Source organism: Chenopodium album, chromosome 13 (assembly GCF_948465745.1).
Source record: "Chenopodium album chromosome 13, dcCheAlbu1.1, whole genome shotgun sequence".
NCBI classification, from domain to species: domain Eukaryota; kingdom Viridiplantae; phylum Streptophyta; class Magnoliopsida; order Caryophyllales; family Amaranthaceae; genus Chenopodium; species Chenopodium album.
The window spans coordinates 37,675,416-37,694,244 of NC_137846.1; the positions used below are offsets into that span (position 1 = coordinate 37,675,416).

General features: G+C 35.4%; 1 protein-coding gene across 2 annotated transcripts; it reads right to left on the reverse strand.

Moving 5' to 3' along the window:
* Nucleotides 1-231: 231 nt before the first annotated feature.
* On the reverse strand, nt 232-18,416 carry LOC145576615 (ubiquitin carboxyl-terminal hydrolase 25-like). 2 transcript variants are annotated; one of them, XM_081634341.1, is made up of 9 exons: nt 17,876-18,416; nt 16,831-17,320; nt 16,671-16,746; nt 16,484-16,576; nt 11,362-11,448; nt 10,392-11,251; nt 9,585-9,710; nt 657-800; nt 232-535 (listed from the first exon to the last, which is right to left on the reverse strand). In XM_081634341.1, exons 1-8 carry the CDS (start codon nt 18,051-18,053, stop codon nt 695-697), a joined length of 2,016 nt encoding a protein of 671 aa, XP_081490467.1. In that variant the 5' UTR covers nt 18,054-18,416; the 3' UTR covers nt 232-535; nt 657-694. The 2 variants fall into 2 exon arrangements, with proteins under 2 accessions (XP_081490467.1, XP_081490466.1); XM_081634340.1 differs by having other exon boundaries at nt 232-800.
* Between the last annotated feature and the right edge of the window lie 413 nt (nt 18,417-18,829).

The following is an 18,829-nucleotide window of genomic DNA, read 5'->3' on the forward strand; positions in this document are numbered from 1 at the left end:
TGCTAAAGATACGACTAAGGTAGTAAGTAATAAATGGTGGTAATGTGCTAATAGTAATTAACGTGGTAATGTGCATGTTTACGTCAGTTTATTTTATGCTTTATATTCATTTTCAAGTGTGTTATTTATGAATTTTCCAAAATATCCTTGATAACTGGAAGTTATGAGCAAAATAGGCCACAGGTACTTAGGTAAATGCATCTAAAAAAAAATGAATGCAACTCTTGCACAGAGCAGAATAATACAGAACCTCGAATCTGGGGTATAATTTCATCTCCGGCCACATTTTACGGATAAAAATTGTTGCACATCCATAAAATGGGATAAGTAAAGAACAAAAAGGATATTATACATGTAGCTGAATACATCAATTTCCGAGTATCTCCATCAAACCAACTGCAAAACCTACCTCAAGATTTGTACATCAAAGCCTAACATATCAGCCCTGACACATTACCATCTGACTGGTAGCAATCACTTTCAGCAGAAGAATAGGCAGAAAATAGTTGTCTACTCGATATGCATCCACCAGCAACTGTATAACATGTATACGGGAGAGGCCGCATAGTAAGCATCCCCGAATATTACAAATAAGTTTACAACCCATTCCAAACTAAATGGGAGTCTGCTAATGAAATTCTGAAATTGCCAGATACCTTCTTCTGCCATGCGATTCGAGAGTAACACCTATGAACTACTTCTGGCTGTTGAATGATCTAATGTGTTCGATTAGGATTCCTTTCAAAGATCCAGGAATTTGTGAAATAAACGTAGATCTGGCATCGGCAATTAACATGTTCCTGTAATACAGCACCAATAAGAAAAATTAGTTTCAAAACCAAAGCACCTTAGTCACAAAGTTGAAAATTATACTCTGATGCTAATAGCAGGTCATCACAGAGAAAATGGATATAGGTGAGGGCATCCAAAGCATGATTTAGCATCAGGTGTTCAACTATCACTGAAAACAATTTATCAGATGTTCAACTACCACTGAAAACCCATTTTTGATTAACACAGAAGAACATGCTTCAAACATAAAGCCCTTTTAGCAAGAAACCAAGAACTCATGCTCCTATCATGCCTTCAATTTTTTTAAGCAAAGCAACGTCTACAAATTGAATAACACATCTGCCACAGCAGAGCATTGAGGAAATTTTACAGCAAACAAGTCATTTAAAATCGACCCACACCAGGGCAACAAGGTAGAATTACCATTTTATTCTCCATGGGAAAGAAGCATGGGCTTGCATGTTCTTGTTAAATTAAGTCAAATACACCAAAATGTTCACAAATTTTTGCAGAACCCTGGCTCCTTGTTTTTCCTAAAACCCAAGTGTTTTTACATGTATATACGCCAAAAAATTGGCCTACACAAGACATCTAGAACTATATTCACCTTTTGCTAACAACTCTGCATCTTCACAGATAAGATGCCACCTTACAAGCAACATTTAGTTTAACTGTGTGAAAAACACTTAAATCTAAGACTCATAAAGGTCAACTAGGGCTTTGGCCAAATGCTTACCTTGATTGAGGGGGAGAAAAAGAGAACCATCTACAGCCAATTAGCATTAACTTATACGCTTTTGGAATATATCTGAGTAACCACCAAAGTTCTCCAGATTGCCATAAAATAGAGATACTACAGAGTGCATCAACAGCGGGTGCCTTTAAAACCCAACAAAATCAACCTGTTCAGTACCCTAAAGTAACCAAGGAAAATTACTTACCCCATATTCCAACCAAATAGCCAGCGATATACTAGCCAAGACTAATTATATAATCTCTTTTCAGCAATATGCCAACAAACAAAGTAACTTATAGACATCTTGGATCTCTTAACTTTAGCATACTCATTCTGCACTCTACTAAGCTATGAGTAGACTTGTCAAAACAAGCTGGATTAAATATAGTTTGCCGGAAGATGCAGAAAACAATTCAAGTGCCCACGTTTTTTTAATACCAATTACAATTTACAAACATATTAGACTTATGTGTTTAGTTGTTCCCCATAATTGCAACCTAGCATAGTATTTCCTCCGTTCCACAAGTATTGCAACATTTACCATTTTAGGAAGTTTCACATATTGCAACATTTCCCTATTTGCACATGTTTTCTCTCTTTCTCTCTCATCATCACATGGGTTCCTATCTTTATTCCTCTCTACCTCTCTCCTTTTCTTAAAATCCGTGCTCCCTTCCCATGTTGCAGGGAACGGAGGAAGTATTGTCTTCTTTATATAAACTTGTTGCCTAAACTAAATGTTTACAACTTACACGCCCCAGGGTTCCTAAATAAAGGAATAAATAAGAACTTCACTTCAAGACAAGTGATATGCAATTGCAATAAGACTACTTAAACCAGAGATAAGTCAATCTGAACATGACACAAAATTTAATAAAGCTTGAGGAGATGAGAACTGACCATATCTTAACCAAAATGTGATATATTTGAAAGCCGGCATGAACCAAAAAAAGACCAGACCTAAATATACCTGACCCAAATTAAACTCACCCAATCCTGAAATAACATGTCAAAAAAGGATTTACAAAAAATTTAAAAAACCACATTTGACCAGTTATTTTACCCCGGTTGAACAAAATCCATATGGTATGTGCATATTCATAAACCCAAAACCAAAAAGTAACACCCAAATTGACCGGCATGGCAGTTCTAAGCTTAAGTGGAGGTAGGTGCACCAAGTTAAGTGAAATCAATAAGACATTCAAAATCCTCCCACAAGAATACTATTGATCCCATTTCGAGTGCACTTTGACGGAGGAATTAAGGTGCACAGGAAACATCCACTGAGAAGCATTATCCCAAAACAGCTAATCCCTATTCTAAGGAGTACAGGCTGCAGATGATCTCACGTCCCGACCCCCTGGTGTCGCACTAAATTGGTTCCAAAGAGGAATGGAAGAAAATTCCGAAAACCAACACATTTCACAATCATATAAATGTTTCAAGCGACACTTTTTAACATGGAAATCTTCTGGTGCACAGACCAAACCTCAGCTCAGAAGTTTCCCTACTATGAGTCCTATCTACCCAATCCTCAAATCACAAGGTATAATGCACAGATATTCTTAGTCATGTCCACTGAAAGATACAATGGCAAAGAGAAATAAGAGAAATAGGCTGTTCTCCAGCAATTTAAATATTTAGACAATGGCACAAAATCTAAAATATCTTTTGACTGGCCTTTGAACAACCCGTGGTACTCTTAAATACAAGCTAATTCAGAAAGAAACACACAGCATATAATAAAGGTAGCAGAGAGCTCATTGATTTTACCCACTTCCTTCTATCATCAGTGTATCCAACTCATGAAGCTACACTAATAAATTTTCCAGTATAACATAACCATCATTTTTCATTGTCCAGCACCTCTAGATGAAAGAGTTTATAACCTTTCAATGATTTTAACAACTAATACCTTTACATATTTAGATTGTATGCACAGTTATAACTTCAATCAAAACAGCAAAAAATACGATATTGAACCAGGCACAGCCCTATCCTATATTAGATTAGTGCCATTAAGGAATGAATTTAGAACTAGAAAGAAACAATATTTCGGCAAACTTACGAATATATGGGGGAAGAAAAAAGTTCCAATCACATGTTAAATCTATTTGAAATAAATTAGGGAATGTCCAGTGAGCATCAGTGTAACTAGAAGCTAACAAGACTGTGTCCTTCACTCCTCCTGAATACCAACCAGAAAAGAAAGAAAGAAAGAATAGGGAGAGCTGAAGAGGGGGAACAAAAGAACATAAGACTAGCCCACCCAATCCAATAAATCCTTTCATTTAGTTCAAACCAACTCATAGAAATATATCATAAGTACCACAAACATTAACATCCTTATGCTCCAACAACTCATGTAATAAAATTAGAAACTGCAAGTCTGTAACTGGATTAGGCAACTAGCCGAACATTAACTGGGAGCCTTAAAATAGAATCTACCATTAGTTGTCACAACAAAGTGCAAGATAACCCATCACTCCATTAGCAAGAGCTCGAGACAAGTGGTACATCACCCCAAAACCAACATTATGGGGACATCATCCTTAGAGATCATATTAGGGTAATAGTTTTAGTGATCGGTACATCCAAAGAGCCAACATAGGAAATTCAGATACACGAGGACATGAGGTATTACATAGCACAACCATGGCTTTTTGGATACTATAATTCATCATATGAAATGGCAAATTTAGGGATCATTAGAGATACATAGCCCACCCCCACCACCCACATCTCTGATACCAAAGGAATACCTCTAGAGTGTCCTTAATAATTCAGTAGCAAATTTGGCAAAAATAAATTTCAAGGGCATACTGTACAACTCTTGTGTAAAAGGGAAGATCTCAACCTACAAGGATCGACTGTTCAATATATGTAACTCTCACATCACTAAAAAGCCCAACTTCAAGGACGGACCAGACACGAGCCAATACAACCTTGAAGCAACATGGTACAGCAAACCTATGACCTATCAATCCAAAAAGACCTTATGAAATTAAATTATCCAGGTTCCCATTGTCAAACCATATAATAAAGATTTGGCATGAATGTCAAATATGGGTAAATATTCTACAAAATACTATCATTTTAAAAAGCATGGCGAAAAATAAAACAGGAAGACACTCTTGTCAATCAGGGCACAAAAAATAAGGCACAACATTTTACATTCTACAAACAAATTTTTATCAAATATGTAAACATGCAACTGGATTGAAGGAAAAAAGAGCCAAAGAAATTCTTCCAAGGAAACTTAAAATGCAAAATCCAAACAATTACTCCCTCCGTCCCCTTTTGATAGTCCCTTATGGGCATTTTTCACGGGAATTAATAAATACAAATAAGAATAGTTAAAGTACATTGAAAAAATACATTGACATTGGGTATGCAAAAAAGTAGAGAAAGAAAGTAATAAAAGTATATGGGTAAACAAAATTTACATGGAAAAGTTAAATTTGCACAAATATTGTTGCAAATTGGAGGGAATTTTGGTAAAAATTTAACATTAATGGTTGTTGGAAAAAGCAAATGGGGTGAACATTTTGGGACTAAAATTTGTCCATAAGGGACTATCAAAAGGGGACGGAGGGAGTATATTTTTAATCAGTGTCAGCTTACTTTAATTGAAGCTTTATTTGACCCACACATATAGTTACATTAAAACCACTCAAACTTACGAGAACAATAACCTTATAGACTACAGGCCAAGATAAGAGAGAGATTGCTTCTTCTAGTCTTCTTTATGATCTCAACCTCCCTACCATATTTTGTTTGTGGTTCATAGCAGCACAAGTGTCCAATTCAAAGTCAAGTGCTTAGGTACATATTCCACTTATAGTTCCTCAAAATGAGAGAGAGATTGCCTCTTCTAGTCTTCTTTATCATCTCAGCCTCCATACCTTCTTTTATTTGTGGTTCATAGCAGCAAAGTGTCCAATTTAAAGGTCAAGTTCTTAGGTACATATTCCACTTATAAATCCTCATTCTTATATGTCATATTGACACACATGCAGCAGCAAGAATGCTCGTTCTGGGAAACATAGGCCATAAGGCCTTCTTAAAATCACTGTAGTGATCCTAATATCCCAAAAACCAAAAGGACAGAAAAAGAGATAATATGAAGAACCGTAAAATTGATGATAAATTGGTATATATACGCCTAGATACAGACCTCAACCTCAAGGACCAATTTATAACAAAGAGCCTCACAAGCCACAACACTTCAAGAATGAAGAAATTTGCTACCCAATAGACCAAGTTAGTTGAATTTATAAAATTTTGAAAGAAGCAAATAACAAGGGGCACCCTTTACAAGGCTCCTAGTACATATTAGTATTCATAATATTCATGGAGCCACTTAAAAATTCTGCCAATAACTTTTCAAAAATTACAAGCTTTTTTAAGTATTTAACGCAATTATAGGAGACAACAAACAATCGTTTAAGAACAGAAGTAGTCTCTGTAAGTCCATATGGTCTCATAGACATTCAAGAAGACAAGGGGCCTCCATTTCTCCAATTGTCTCATAGAGTCAATCTACCCTTTAGAATGAATTGTCAAAGCAAAAGGTTTTCCAAAACTGATGCAATTAACTTTTCAAGCAACAAACTGGATTTATAGCCCAAGAAAAAATCATGACCAATAAACATGTTAAACACAACAAGGAGCACTCTAATTTTATTTATATTATTTACCCCCGACAATAAACACAGAAGATGTATACAATCTACGTTTTACTAAGAAAAAAAAAGGTGTATGTTAACAATCTATAAACCTATACTAAAGGAGAAACCTTAAATGACACATGTCATTCTCTGATAAGAAGTTTTCCCTCCAATTTATTGTTTTGCAATTTTATTCTTTTTATTCTTTTATTAATTATTACTAAATCTAACATATCTTAAATTACCATTTTTGTCGTTGAATTAAATAATAATTAAATAATATATTTTATTCTAGTAAATAAAAGAAAACATGTCAATGTCTAATTAATAAATTATCAACAATAAGGAACTCAATTATATTAAATAAATCTAAAGTTATGGAAAAATAATTTACAACAATAAACATTTATAAAAAGTCTAAATCATCAAAACCAAAAAAAATGTATAAACTAATATCATTTTCAGATCTATAATTTCTTATATGCTATGTTACATTGACACGGGTACGAGTATCCGATATTGGTACGGATCCGAGTGTCCAATAAGTCATTTTCAAAAATTTAGGACACGGGGACACCGTCTTAACTTTGGACTCGGGTACGGATAAGGCAATAAATTCTTTAAGAAAAAAAAAACATCAATACTCCATAAGAAAAACGTTTTTATTTATTTTTTATTTGGCACAGATCACAAATCTTTTTACTCAATATTTATTCAATATAAATTTTGATACATATCTTTTAAATAACTAAATAAATAATATAATATAATATTTAATTTAAACATTATAAAATCTTATAAAAGCTTGGTTGGGAAGCCAAACCAGTATTTGTTATTAAAAAAAATGAGTACCACAGCTTTTCTGTACCAATTTATTGGGAAACCCCAAAGCCTCTTTTTTAAATAAATGTACAGTACATCTCTTTCTTGGGAAATCAGAAAGCCTTTTTAAATAAAGTTATTCCTCAAAAAAATAAAATAAAGGTAAAGAAATACTTAAAACCCTTCATCTTTCTTTAATGGCTAATTTCTTCGTTCTTCCCTCTTTGCTCTCTCTCTAGAAGCTTCTTTTCTTCAATGGCTACTGTGAATAGCTGTACCCGAGGGCTAGATGGCGAGTCCGGAACGGATTTCATACCTGGATCCGTGTCAGGTCGTACCAACCCGGGTATGACGGCAAAAATGCCGTGTCCGAGTAATAGAGCTTATATGTATACAATTACTTATTCAATTAATTTTTTTTTTCATGCACAAAATGTGAGACATAATCGTATGTCAATTGTCTTTGTTGCATTTTTTATTATAATATATTTTGAATTATTTGAAAAAATGGATCTTAGTAATATCTGAGCATGCACGGGATCCAAACCAGTACTTTCTAAAGTCTAAACAGGTAACAAACTTCAAACCTTAACATTACTCTCTAATCAGGTAGAAAGAGTATGAATTGTTTAAGAGCCACTCACAGGTAGCATTCAGTCAGCCTACACTTCTGAGAACAGCTCAAGTAACATAAAGAAAGTTGGTGAGACTAGATTTCCTAGTTGAAGGCCCCTTAGGATACCAAGACTATAATTAAGTTCCCCATTAAAAGAACTCAGAAAAAAGCTGTTGAAAAGCAGATAACTCTTCCCGTCTGTCTTATAAAGAAGAATATGATACTAAAGCTATAAACCGCCTTGGGAAATCACAGACATTGTGCTATGCTCACTAAAGCATGTATGATTAGGTAGTCGACGTTTTTGTAACCTTGTCTGCGTGTCACAACATGGGTAGGGAGCCAATATATCCATCTATGGAAGATATAGATGGAGCAGCATTAAAAGAAAAATTGTAAACTAATTTTCCTCTATCTTCAAAACTCTAATCGATTTCATCGCCAGTCTTTGCCAGCCAGTATATAGATCTATGGTGATATTCAAACACATCAACTCTACAAATTTAGGCCTTAGTCAGCTAGAAAGACAAAGTGTTAGTGGGTGAGGGCTTATTGTCAATGGAAAAAAATAATGGCCAGAGATAGTGATAATGAAACTAGAAGCATTGAAGAGGAGACAAGAAGGCAAAAGTTGAGTTGGGGGGGGGGGGGGGTGAGAGGGGGTAGAATAGGAGATGATATTTAGACAAAAAATGAAAAGGAGAATAGGTAAAAAAAAAAAAAAACAAAACAAAACTAAACTAAAGTGCATATTTTATTGTAATAATCTTCATAGTCCATACTAAATTTAATACCTCAACATTATTCTTTTTTCCAATTAGGTATACTTGCTTTAAAGAGGAGAGCATATAAAACAATTAGAGCATGTTTGGTTAGAGTGTTTTTTGATTGGAAATAGATTTAAATAAACCATTACCGTTACCAAGTGTTTGGTTGGAAGGTTTGGGTAACAATTACCATTACTCAAGGCTAATGTTTTCCACTCATTTGTTACCTCTCTAAAACCTAAGGTAACAATTACCCTAACTCTCCTCAAACAAAAATAAAGGAAGATAGGTTTAAGTGATTCCTTTCCATGATTAAACCAAACAAATGCAAAAGTAAGAGTTAATGATTCATTTCCTCCCACTTATTTGTTTCCTTTCCACTCCATTTCCATTAGTCATAACAATCGCCTTCTTAATATGGTAATTACACATACTAAGTTTTACCGGGTTACCCAAAACAAGAGTAATGAAGCACAAGGTTCCAGCCCTAAAGGTGAAGATGAGTCTTCTATGAAGAAGATAGCATTTCAATACACTAGCAGCAGAACTTAAGGGGAAAATCCCATGTCTCAGACGCGTCAAAGGTGGGATTATTGTATACCATTGTATCCGGGTGTTTGTCGAAGATGAACATAAATATATCAGTGTAACAATAACGGGGTTTCTAGCGTTCTAGTGAACACTGGTTCTCTTGAAGATGGCACAGAAGCATATGCAAGCCTCTTAGTAAATCACTAAAGAGAACTATCTACAATCTAAGAACTACTGCCACTAACTGTCAAATTTGAGCTCATTCCTTCTCGTCGCTTATCTATGAACCTCCTTTGTTCTTCAATTTACAATGCAATATTCATGACCATGCCCTACCCTTCTATAGGAGTCAAACCTAACAACTTAACTCTGCCCAATATTAGAGAGTGGTATTTTCATTCAAGTTAAAAACAATGTGAGATGCAAAACTTTGTACTTTCATTCAAATTAAAAACAATGTGAGATGCAAAGCTTTGACTGCAGAGCAAACAGCTTTGTTCATGGTATGTCAAAAAAAAACCTATCAACCAATGTAAAAGTAAACGTTCAGCATTTCACCCAATTCAATTCAATACAAAATAACTTTGCTATTTTGACCAATCTTGTTCAAGATAAGAACACTGATCTAGTTTTAAAATTGTAAGACTTACTTTGGCTCTTTGATATCTGTTGAGCTGCAAGCATCCACACACACCCTCTTCTTTGATCTCATGTATTCATAAACCTTATCAGACCAGCCACATGTTTGCAGAGCTAATGCAGCCTCCTTTTGAAGACTGGAGATTTAGTAAAATATCAACATAAGAAAAACTCTTGAGAAATAAATTCAGCATTTAAGTAAACTGGTGCACAAAAGCATATGCTATTCAGCTAGAACTGTAATAGCAATCTCTTACATGAAATTGACAAGAAAACATAACTCTACTCGACTTGGAAATAAATCTGAATAAGCATCATATGATACGGATATCATGTAATAATCACCTAAACAAATTATATATCTTATCATCTATACACTATTATATTCAGCTCAAACCTAAATAAATTCAAAAGACATCATGTCAAAACAAAGATACACTAGTAACAAAGAGTGCAACAAGCACAAACTTATTACAATCTCAGTTGTAAAAGCATATCATCCTTTTCTTCTTATTCATCACCAATTAATATTCATATATTTCTGTTTTTATTTAAGAACGTTGTTTCATAACTCGAAAGTAGCTATTATATAATATAAAAAGGAGTGTGTTGGTCAGGAGAATCATTCCACATGTTCTATGATGTAAGAAATTCTTGAATTGGGAGGGGTGGGGGGCATAAATCCACTTCTTATATTGGGTTGTGGGGGGGGGAGGGGGGTACTGCAGGGAAGCTTGACTCTCCTTTGTTTGTTTACACATCCTATTAATGAGTTTGGGATGGAAGAAGAAGAGAGCGTTGTGAATAAAAACACATACAGTTCCTTAAATTCTTCAACTTTAGCCCGTGATTTGGAATCTTTGGCTAACAAAATGCATGAGTCCCTGTCTTCCAAATTTCTCTTGGAGCCTGAGAAATTATAACTCTGACCATTATGAAGGGCACCATTGTCGAGCATCTTCCCTGCATTCTCTCCGTTTTCCAGCTTTCTCGGGCCAGAGAAATCACTACGCTCATTTCTTTGACCATTATGGATGACGCCATTATCAATCACCTTCCTGGCAGTCTCTTTGTATTTTACGCCATTGTCTTCACAAAGACTTCCTTTTACAGCACCAAGATTCCCATTCTTGAGATGAGTATCACCATTTATCAAAACCAGGCTACTTGCAACGGCATTATGTTCACCATTCCTACACTTTCCATTGATATCTTGCATTGAATGCACATTGTTTCCATTCATCTGCTTACAAACAGAATGGCTTGGCTTTCCATTACTTCTCACAGCTTCCTTTTTCTGAACATCAACTGTCCCATTATCACTACCAGAAATTCTTTTAGCAAGTGAATTTGTAATTCCACTTAATTTATTTTGTAGAATAGCAGAAGCGTCAACATTCTTACTAGCAAATGGAATGCTTTTAACAAGAGAAGGTGCATTAGATGATTTCATGTTCATTGCTTTTGCAGGAATAGAGCTCCTCGGAGATTTAGGCATGTTGCTGCCATTAATCCCATAAGGCTTCACTCCATTTAACACAGCAGTATTATCAACAGCAACAGGTCTCTGGCCATTCCGGGTGAAAAAAAGAATATAAGCTTTCTCAGAAAGTACTTCTTGCAAAGTTGATAATGTCACATATGAATCATTGCAGCAATACCAACGACCCATAACATCCTGCATATATTATAAAAGAAAGGAAAACCAAATAAAAAGATAATAAGCAACCAATGACAGATCTATTCATTAAGTCCGCAAATTATGCATGTACAAGGTCAGAAGTGAACCTTAATGTATGAATAATAATGTCCAGACTCAGGTGAAAATCCTGAATGCACAATGGTAGCAAAAAGACTATACTCAGGCTGAGGATCCTGCAAAATTCACATACAGATTATATAACAAATAGTAGAAACAGTATAAGTTACACGGTCTATTTTGATGCAATCTCCTGTCCCCCAACTAGACCAAAAAGTAACAATTCTTAAAACATACAAAAAATTGACATCGACCACTAAACAAGCACCAAAAGCAAGACCCCCATGATCAACTCACAATGTATACTACCTCCGTATTTTTTATCGACTCACTAAATATACGTAATTAAGAAAACGATGAAAAAGATGAGCATAAGATAAAGTAAGAGTGTGTCAAAAATAGTATCAGTGTAAGATATAGTAAGAAGGAGGTTGTGGAAGGTGTAAAGATTGCAGGGTAAGAGGAGTATGGTGATTAACATAGTATGCCAAAATTGTAATAAAGTGTATAAGCAGAATAAACTAACCTTAAATGGAGAGTGATGAGAACCACAAAAAAAAGACCCACAGCTACTTTGAAATATGACAGTTACACAGAAAGTACAAGATATAATATTTATAATTCAAATATATTAACCCCACAACAGCAATAAAAGCCTTAACCAGAATAATGGGGTCGGCTACATGAGACATTATTGTATCTCCTTATTCTCCTATAGTGACCTGCTATGATCATCCCTCCATTCCTTCCTATCAAGTTCGTTAGGACTTATAAACCCAAACTATTAGTATCTTTTTCTAATCTTCCATCGAAGTCACCTTTGGTTTCCATCATCTTCTTCTAAGATCCCCATGATCCAAACCCTCTACTTTCCTCACCAGCACATCTTCTAAGTCTTAGTCTCACATGCCCAAACCAAACTCCAACTATCCTCCTAATATCTTCACTCCTAATTATATTGATTATTTCCACACAACCATCTCAGCCTACAAACTACGGTAACTACCCAAAAAAAAAAGGTACAGGGACCACATGTTGAGGTACTTACACATAGAAACAAGGATAATTGTTGTGCAAATATTAAGATGGGGTGATTAAAAAAAAAAAAAAAAAAAAAAAAAAAAAAAAAAAGAGCTTTTACAGCTGAAGATTATGAGATAGTTAGGCTTCCTTGAGTGCTAGTACTTCTCTTCATGACACGCAAACCTTTAAACAAAAAGTCTAAAAAGTAACTAAGTAGTGAATCTGTCTATATTACACAAATTGAAACTATAAAGTAGTAAAACTTTTAAACAGAAGGACCCTGAGCACCATAAATAGAAATTGATCTCATACATAAATTGTACTTCCTCTTATTAGATGAAAAATAAAGAAATTGCAAGGGATTACATGCAAGGACTTAATTACGTTATCGTCCACGTGATTAGAGGAAAGGCAGTCTGGCAGCCCACCCCCCACTTCACTGCCACAATCCAACCACGACCCATTGCCCCAGTAGCACCTCCAACAGACTTCCCACCACCAACACTGTCACCATACTCACCAATGCCCCACCACCAACAAACCCTCATCAACCCCACCCTCACATCCATTTTTGCACCACTTACACACCCACCAAATTCCACCGCCCACCCATTGCCCCCACCATTATCACCACTGGTAGTCACCACCACCCCATCAAAACCCTTCATAAACCCTAACACCAGCACCCACCCACCCCACCGGTCAAGTAACCTAAAGTAGACTGAGAGAGAGAGAGAGAGAGAGAGCAAATTGAACAAAAATTAAGTGACAAGGGAAAAATAGATAATCGAGAGGGGAAAAGCTTGTTAATTTTCCAGTGGCCATATTTTGCCCAATAATCAATTAATTACGTCAACCCTTTCAGGGATAAGTTGTCTTTTTATCTTACCTTCAAAATAATCAGGTGCCATTGTGATGGATGTTCTTATTTCTAAGGGTGAACCGCACAGTCAAAATTTTCCTAAATCTGAATAGTTGTAATGGGTTCCTCAAAAGCAGAACCAGAATTGGAACCACCTGATTTAGATTAAGATTCAAGATACCATGTCATTTCATAAACTTGAATAGTCATTTAATTAAAACAATTTATTACATAGTTTGAGCATAGATATTATTTATGATTTGAGCCAATATTGTTATTCTATCTTCTTTTCTTTTTTTTTAATTAGGAATAGGCTTGCATTAATTTATGACTTGGGTTTAAATAGCAAATTCCAGTTGTGATTCCAATTTTTGGGCACTCGACTTCCGGAACCTGTTGTAACACATTGCCAATTCTGTTACCCACAAGGGCCATAACCAAGTTTGATGGTTTTGGTTCCTTCCCATTCCTGGTATAACACATTGCCAATTCTGTTACCCACAAGGGCCATAACCAAGTTTGATGGTTTTGGTTCCTTCCCATTCCTGGTACCCTGCCTTTTGCTCATCCCTACTTATTTCGACATCATTGTTGTGGTGCTATAGAAGAGGGGGTGGTGAAGAGAGGTTCAGGTGGAGATAATATAGATGGTTGCCTGATTTTTTTTATTTTTTTTTAAGGTTGAAGTTTGAATGGAAGGTTGAAAAACATGAGCATGATGGTGAAGGGTTGGAGAAGACGAACGTGGAGTGTAAGTGCGGACAACAATATGGTTGGGGGTTAATTTTATGAGGTTAGGGGCTTGCCTGGATTTAAAGGAGTTGTTAGGGGGATAATGATTAGGAGGGGATTTGTTAGGGGGAAGTAATTAATGGAGGGAAACTGTTAAGGGGACTCATTTATAGTAAGTTTGGCACAAGATAACTTATTACTAGGGAAACTTATTCTTTTCTTAGGCATTATATGGAGCAGTCACTAGTTGCTAGTCCTGCTACTGCCTGCTGCACATTCTTCTTCTATAATTATTTTTTTTTCTTAAAACTCATTTAAATTATATTAATCCAATAAAGTAATAAAATTAAAACCCGATTTACAAACATGAAATTTATCCCAATATTATTAAGTCAAAACAAACAAATCACATTTTTACATTTTTTCAACAAAATCACTTAAAAAATCCTCGTCCAAAAATTATAAGTATGATTAAATTTATAGTACAATTATACAACAGTAATCTGAAAAACAAAAACAAGAAAAAAAAAATCTCACGGAAAAATCTCGTCAAAAGAGAAAGGAAAAAAAAAAGAGCATAAAAAGAAAAGTAGTTCAAAATTCAATTCAGACCATCATTGAAATTTATAAGTAAAAAAAAAAAAAATTGAAGAAATCAAGTTAAAAATTGATGTTAATTTTTTTGAAAATAAACTGATTATTGAAATCAAGTCAATAATTTTTTTTATAACTGAAAATCAAGGTCAAAACTGAAGTAAACTTATAATAAATGAAAATTGAAATTAATAAATTATTGAATTTAAAAAAAAATCACTATGCATACCAGATCTGAAAACAAAATGAATTCATATTGCAATTTCATGGCTATGGAAGGAGGAGAAAGAGAATCTGGGAGCAGATTGAAAAAAGGGGGAAACATAAAAAATGGGTAAGTTAGAATTTAACCAGTAACTGTTAGGGGGGCCTGGGTAATATATTACCCTTATTTGAGGGGAAATTTTTACAGGGCCAAAAGATTAAACTCAATCCAGGCCAAGGTTACAAGCCCATAACTATTACCCCTTTAAATTTTACCCTCCATTCCCCTCAATCCAGGCAGGGCCTAGGTATATAAAGATACGGTACTAGAATAAGGATGATAGTTAAATACTTAAAACAAAATAAAATAAAAAAAGAAAGAAAATAGTAAGGAATACTTGGAGAGTTCATGCGCTTGCAATTCTTAATATTAAAAAGCTTTAAGAAATCACATATGCCAGAGCTCATGTTTTCAAGAAACAGCAAATATGTGGCCTAGCAATATCCCAATGATCATATTAAACATTGTATTGTAGTATTTGGCTGTTAATTATTTTGTTATAACCATTGTATAAATCTATATGTAATTCAGCTTGGCTTGTGTGTTGTGTCCTTTAAAAATAATTATTATTAGAAACGACTAATTTGATAAACAAAATTAAAAATGTCTTGCGATCAATACCTAGTGGTAATTAGCAAATAAGATAAGAAAAATATTCAGAACGAAGTAAATTTGTACAAAATAAATAGTCACTAATTCCAACTTGGATATATTTGTGTGGACTAAAAAAGGATAGCTAAGATTGAAAGACTTCTAACTAGCTCCTTCATGTCCATGAGTAAATTACGGGCAAGCAAATTAAAACATTAATAAAGTATTTGTTGCATATAACTATAACTAACTTGCCTTGGATGGGTTGGCCCTTTGTTTTCAATAACAGCTTATTTGGCCTACTCTTAAGTTTGACTCTTATGAAACATGTTCCATCTTTTCATTTTATGCATCACTATATGTAAAGTGTTCCCAAGGCGCAAAAGGAAAAACGCATCAAGTAACAAGGCAAAGTGACTTACAAAAGGTGTTGTGAGTAGTGCTCGGGTCACTTATAGGGAGACACAAAATGTGCGCCATGGGTTACTTTTGTTTGATTATTATAGGGAGAAATAGTGAAACTTAAAAAGAAATTTTATGTGACTCACCTCCTACTTGCCTAACCAGATCACCCCACATTGATTGCCACATAGTACATACCATGTTTCCCTCAAAAGTTACTTCTGATGTAGTAAATGATTCCCCATGTCACCCTACTAATGACTCCAATCCTCCACTTTTCTACTCTATCCAACAACATACAACTACGATGAAATCTTAAAAAGACTAGGAAATGAAATTAGCATCACGACAACCATGATATGATCAACACATCTCCTGTGACACCACAACTATTCCCACAATCGCAACCGAATAATGTATTTGAATACTCTAAATTTTGTACACACAAACATCTTTTTGATAGGCATGTGCTCCCACAATCACAACCGAAATACGTATTTTAATGCTCCAAATCATTGACCTGCTTTGAAATTAGTTAACACCAAACCTATCTCCAAACTCCGAAACACTAAGCAATAGGGATGCAGGTGACAAGAATTTAAAAGTTTTACTAGCCTATTCTACAAAAGAGGTGACAAAACTAAGTCATATTTAGTAAGAAAAGCAAAGGATATAAGCTCACCTGACTTGCTTTGCACATGAAGCTTGAAAGAACCAAAATTTCTTCAAATGCAATCACCCTATCTATCTTTCCGCCAAAAATTCCCTCAAATCTCTGCCCATTCAAAACACAGCACAGCTCATTATCATTTACTAGTATCCAAATAAACATTTGAAGTGAAAAGGGAAATGAAGCATAATCAACCCACCTTAAGCTGGACTACAAGTACATTTGGTGCTTGAAGAATGGACATTTGTTTCTTAGCAGCCACTAGTTTCTTGCATCTAAGCAGGCAAAAGTTAATCACATAAACAGAGAAGAAGTGGATGATATGTATGAATATAAGTTAAGTGAAGGAAATAGCTCACCTCTCGCATTTGTATTTATTATTACCATCTAAAATTTCAGCCTGAAAAAATCTTTTCATGGCATCTTTAAGTGAACTGCAGTTGGATATTTCAAGACAAACATCCATGATCTCATCGACCTTATTTGACTCAGTTCCACAAGAAAGGCATTTCACCTGACTTTGCAGAGAACCCCCAAATATCTCTTTCACAATGGAAGCCCCAACAAAACTCTCTCCTCTGCTTCCATTGGAAACTTTCCTAGCACGCTGCTGTTGCAATTTCTTCAAGCGAAGGCACGTGTTGTGGCAAGCATCAATGACATAGCGGAGGAACTCATGAGCATCTTCCTGCCTACCGCACTTAAAGTGCTCTGCAAACAACCTGAGGCAGCTCACAATCTTTGATGGTGTGTCAAGTGCTAAATCAAGGCTCAACGACCGAACAATCCTTTTCTCTAATATACAGAACGGGCAGTCTCGTTTTCTATCAGGCTCAGATGAAGAATCACCTGCACATATGATATATAACCCATCAATTCCATATAGAATTCCAGCAGCTAATTTGACTAAATCCAATGAACTAAACAATAAATTGTAGCAACTTTAACCCTTGCTAAAGCTCATATTGAAAAATATCACAGAAACACATTCAAAAATTCTAAAAAATTAGCTAAATTACAAATCAACAAGTCCAAACAATTAGCACATAAAGTTGTTCATTGAATTACCTAATATGAGAAATCACCCACCATATAACTTGAACAATCGATTTCGAATTGTATTCAAGAACAGGAATTCGCCAAATAATACTCTAGGTAATCTCAAATAGACAATAACAGAGAAATTTAACACAAGCATAAAACAAATCCAATAAACTAATGGTAGCAAATAATAAACCTAATAAAACCATATCAAATCAAATTAATACATAAAAAACAGAAAAATTAACTGATGCAATCATACCAAATTCAACAATTAATCAAAAATCGATGAAAACAATCAACACAACAAATTCAAAAATTAACCACAACAAAACTCGAAACGAAAGATATAGAAAGACATACAATGAGAAGAATGTTGATTCTTGAGGCAAAAATTGGCAAGAGGAGGGGTATAAGTAAGACACTGAAGAACAGAATTAAGGTAACAGGAATTGCCGAGATTCTGCAACCCTAAAGGGCCGCCATTTTTGCGTTTTTGGTGAACAAGACTTGGCTGCCAACTCATTTGCAAGCCAGCCATCTAATAACAATATGACTACAACCACCATCGAAGAGAGAAAAACTCAAACTCTTTCTCGTCTTCGTCTTCGTCTTCGTTGTCGCGTCTTCGCCCCTCATTGATCTTCAATTTTTACTTTCGGCTTCGCCACCGTAGCTTCGCCCGAGCGCATCCGAATTGAAATAAGGTAAGGCCGTGTTAGGTTGATGCGGCCGTGTGATAGCGTGTGGCTGGCCGTGCAGTGGTGGGTGTTGATGGCGGTTGTGGAGGTGGTGGTTAGGCTCCCGTCGAATACAGCAGTAGCTTCTGCCGTTATAGACTCTTCGTCTTCGTCTCTCCCCCTCTTTTTTTTTCCTCTCTTTTTGTTTTGTTGTTGAGGTTGTGTATATGTGTGTAGTTTTACTAGGGGTGAGCAAAAACTCTGCCTACCCGGTTTTAAAACCGAAATTGGTTAGGACCCGGCGGGTTTAGACCCGGAAACGGTCCCACTGGGACCCGATCTAGTTCCAAAAAATTGGACCCGGTTAAAACCAATTTCAGTACCCGGTATTGGAATTTTTAAAGTAAGCTTAGTATACAACCCATGAGAAAATTAGGCCCATTTGTCTATTAGACCACAAAACCCTAGTATCATACGTAGTAGAGTATCCTTTTTGTCAGCCTCCTTCAAACATTTCTCCAATTCCTCTTTCACTCTCTCTCTACCCTTTTTTACTCTTTTTCAGCTTCATCGGCAATTCGACATCCAAATTGATGGATCTTTCTCTTCAATCTCCTTGCTTTCTCTCTCCTCGTCC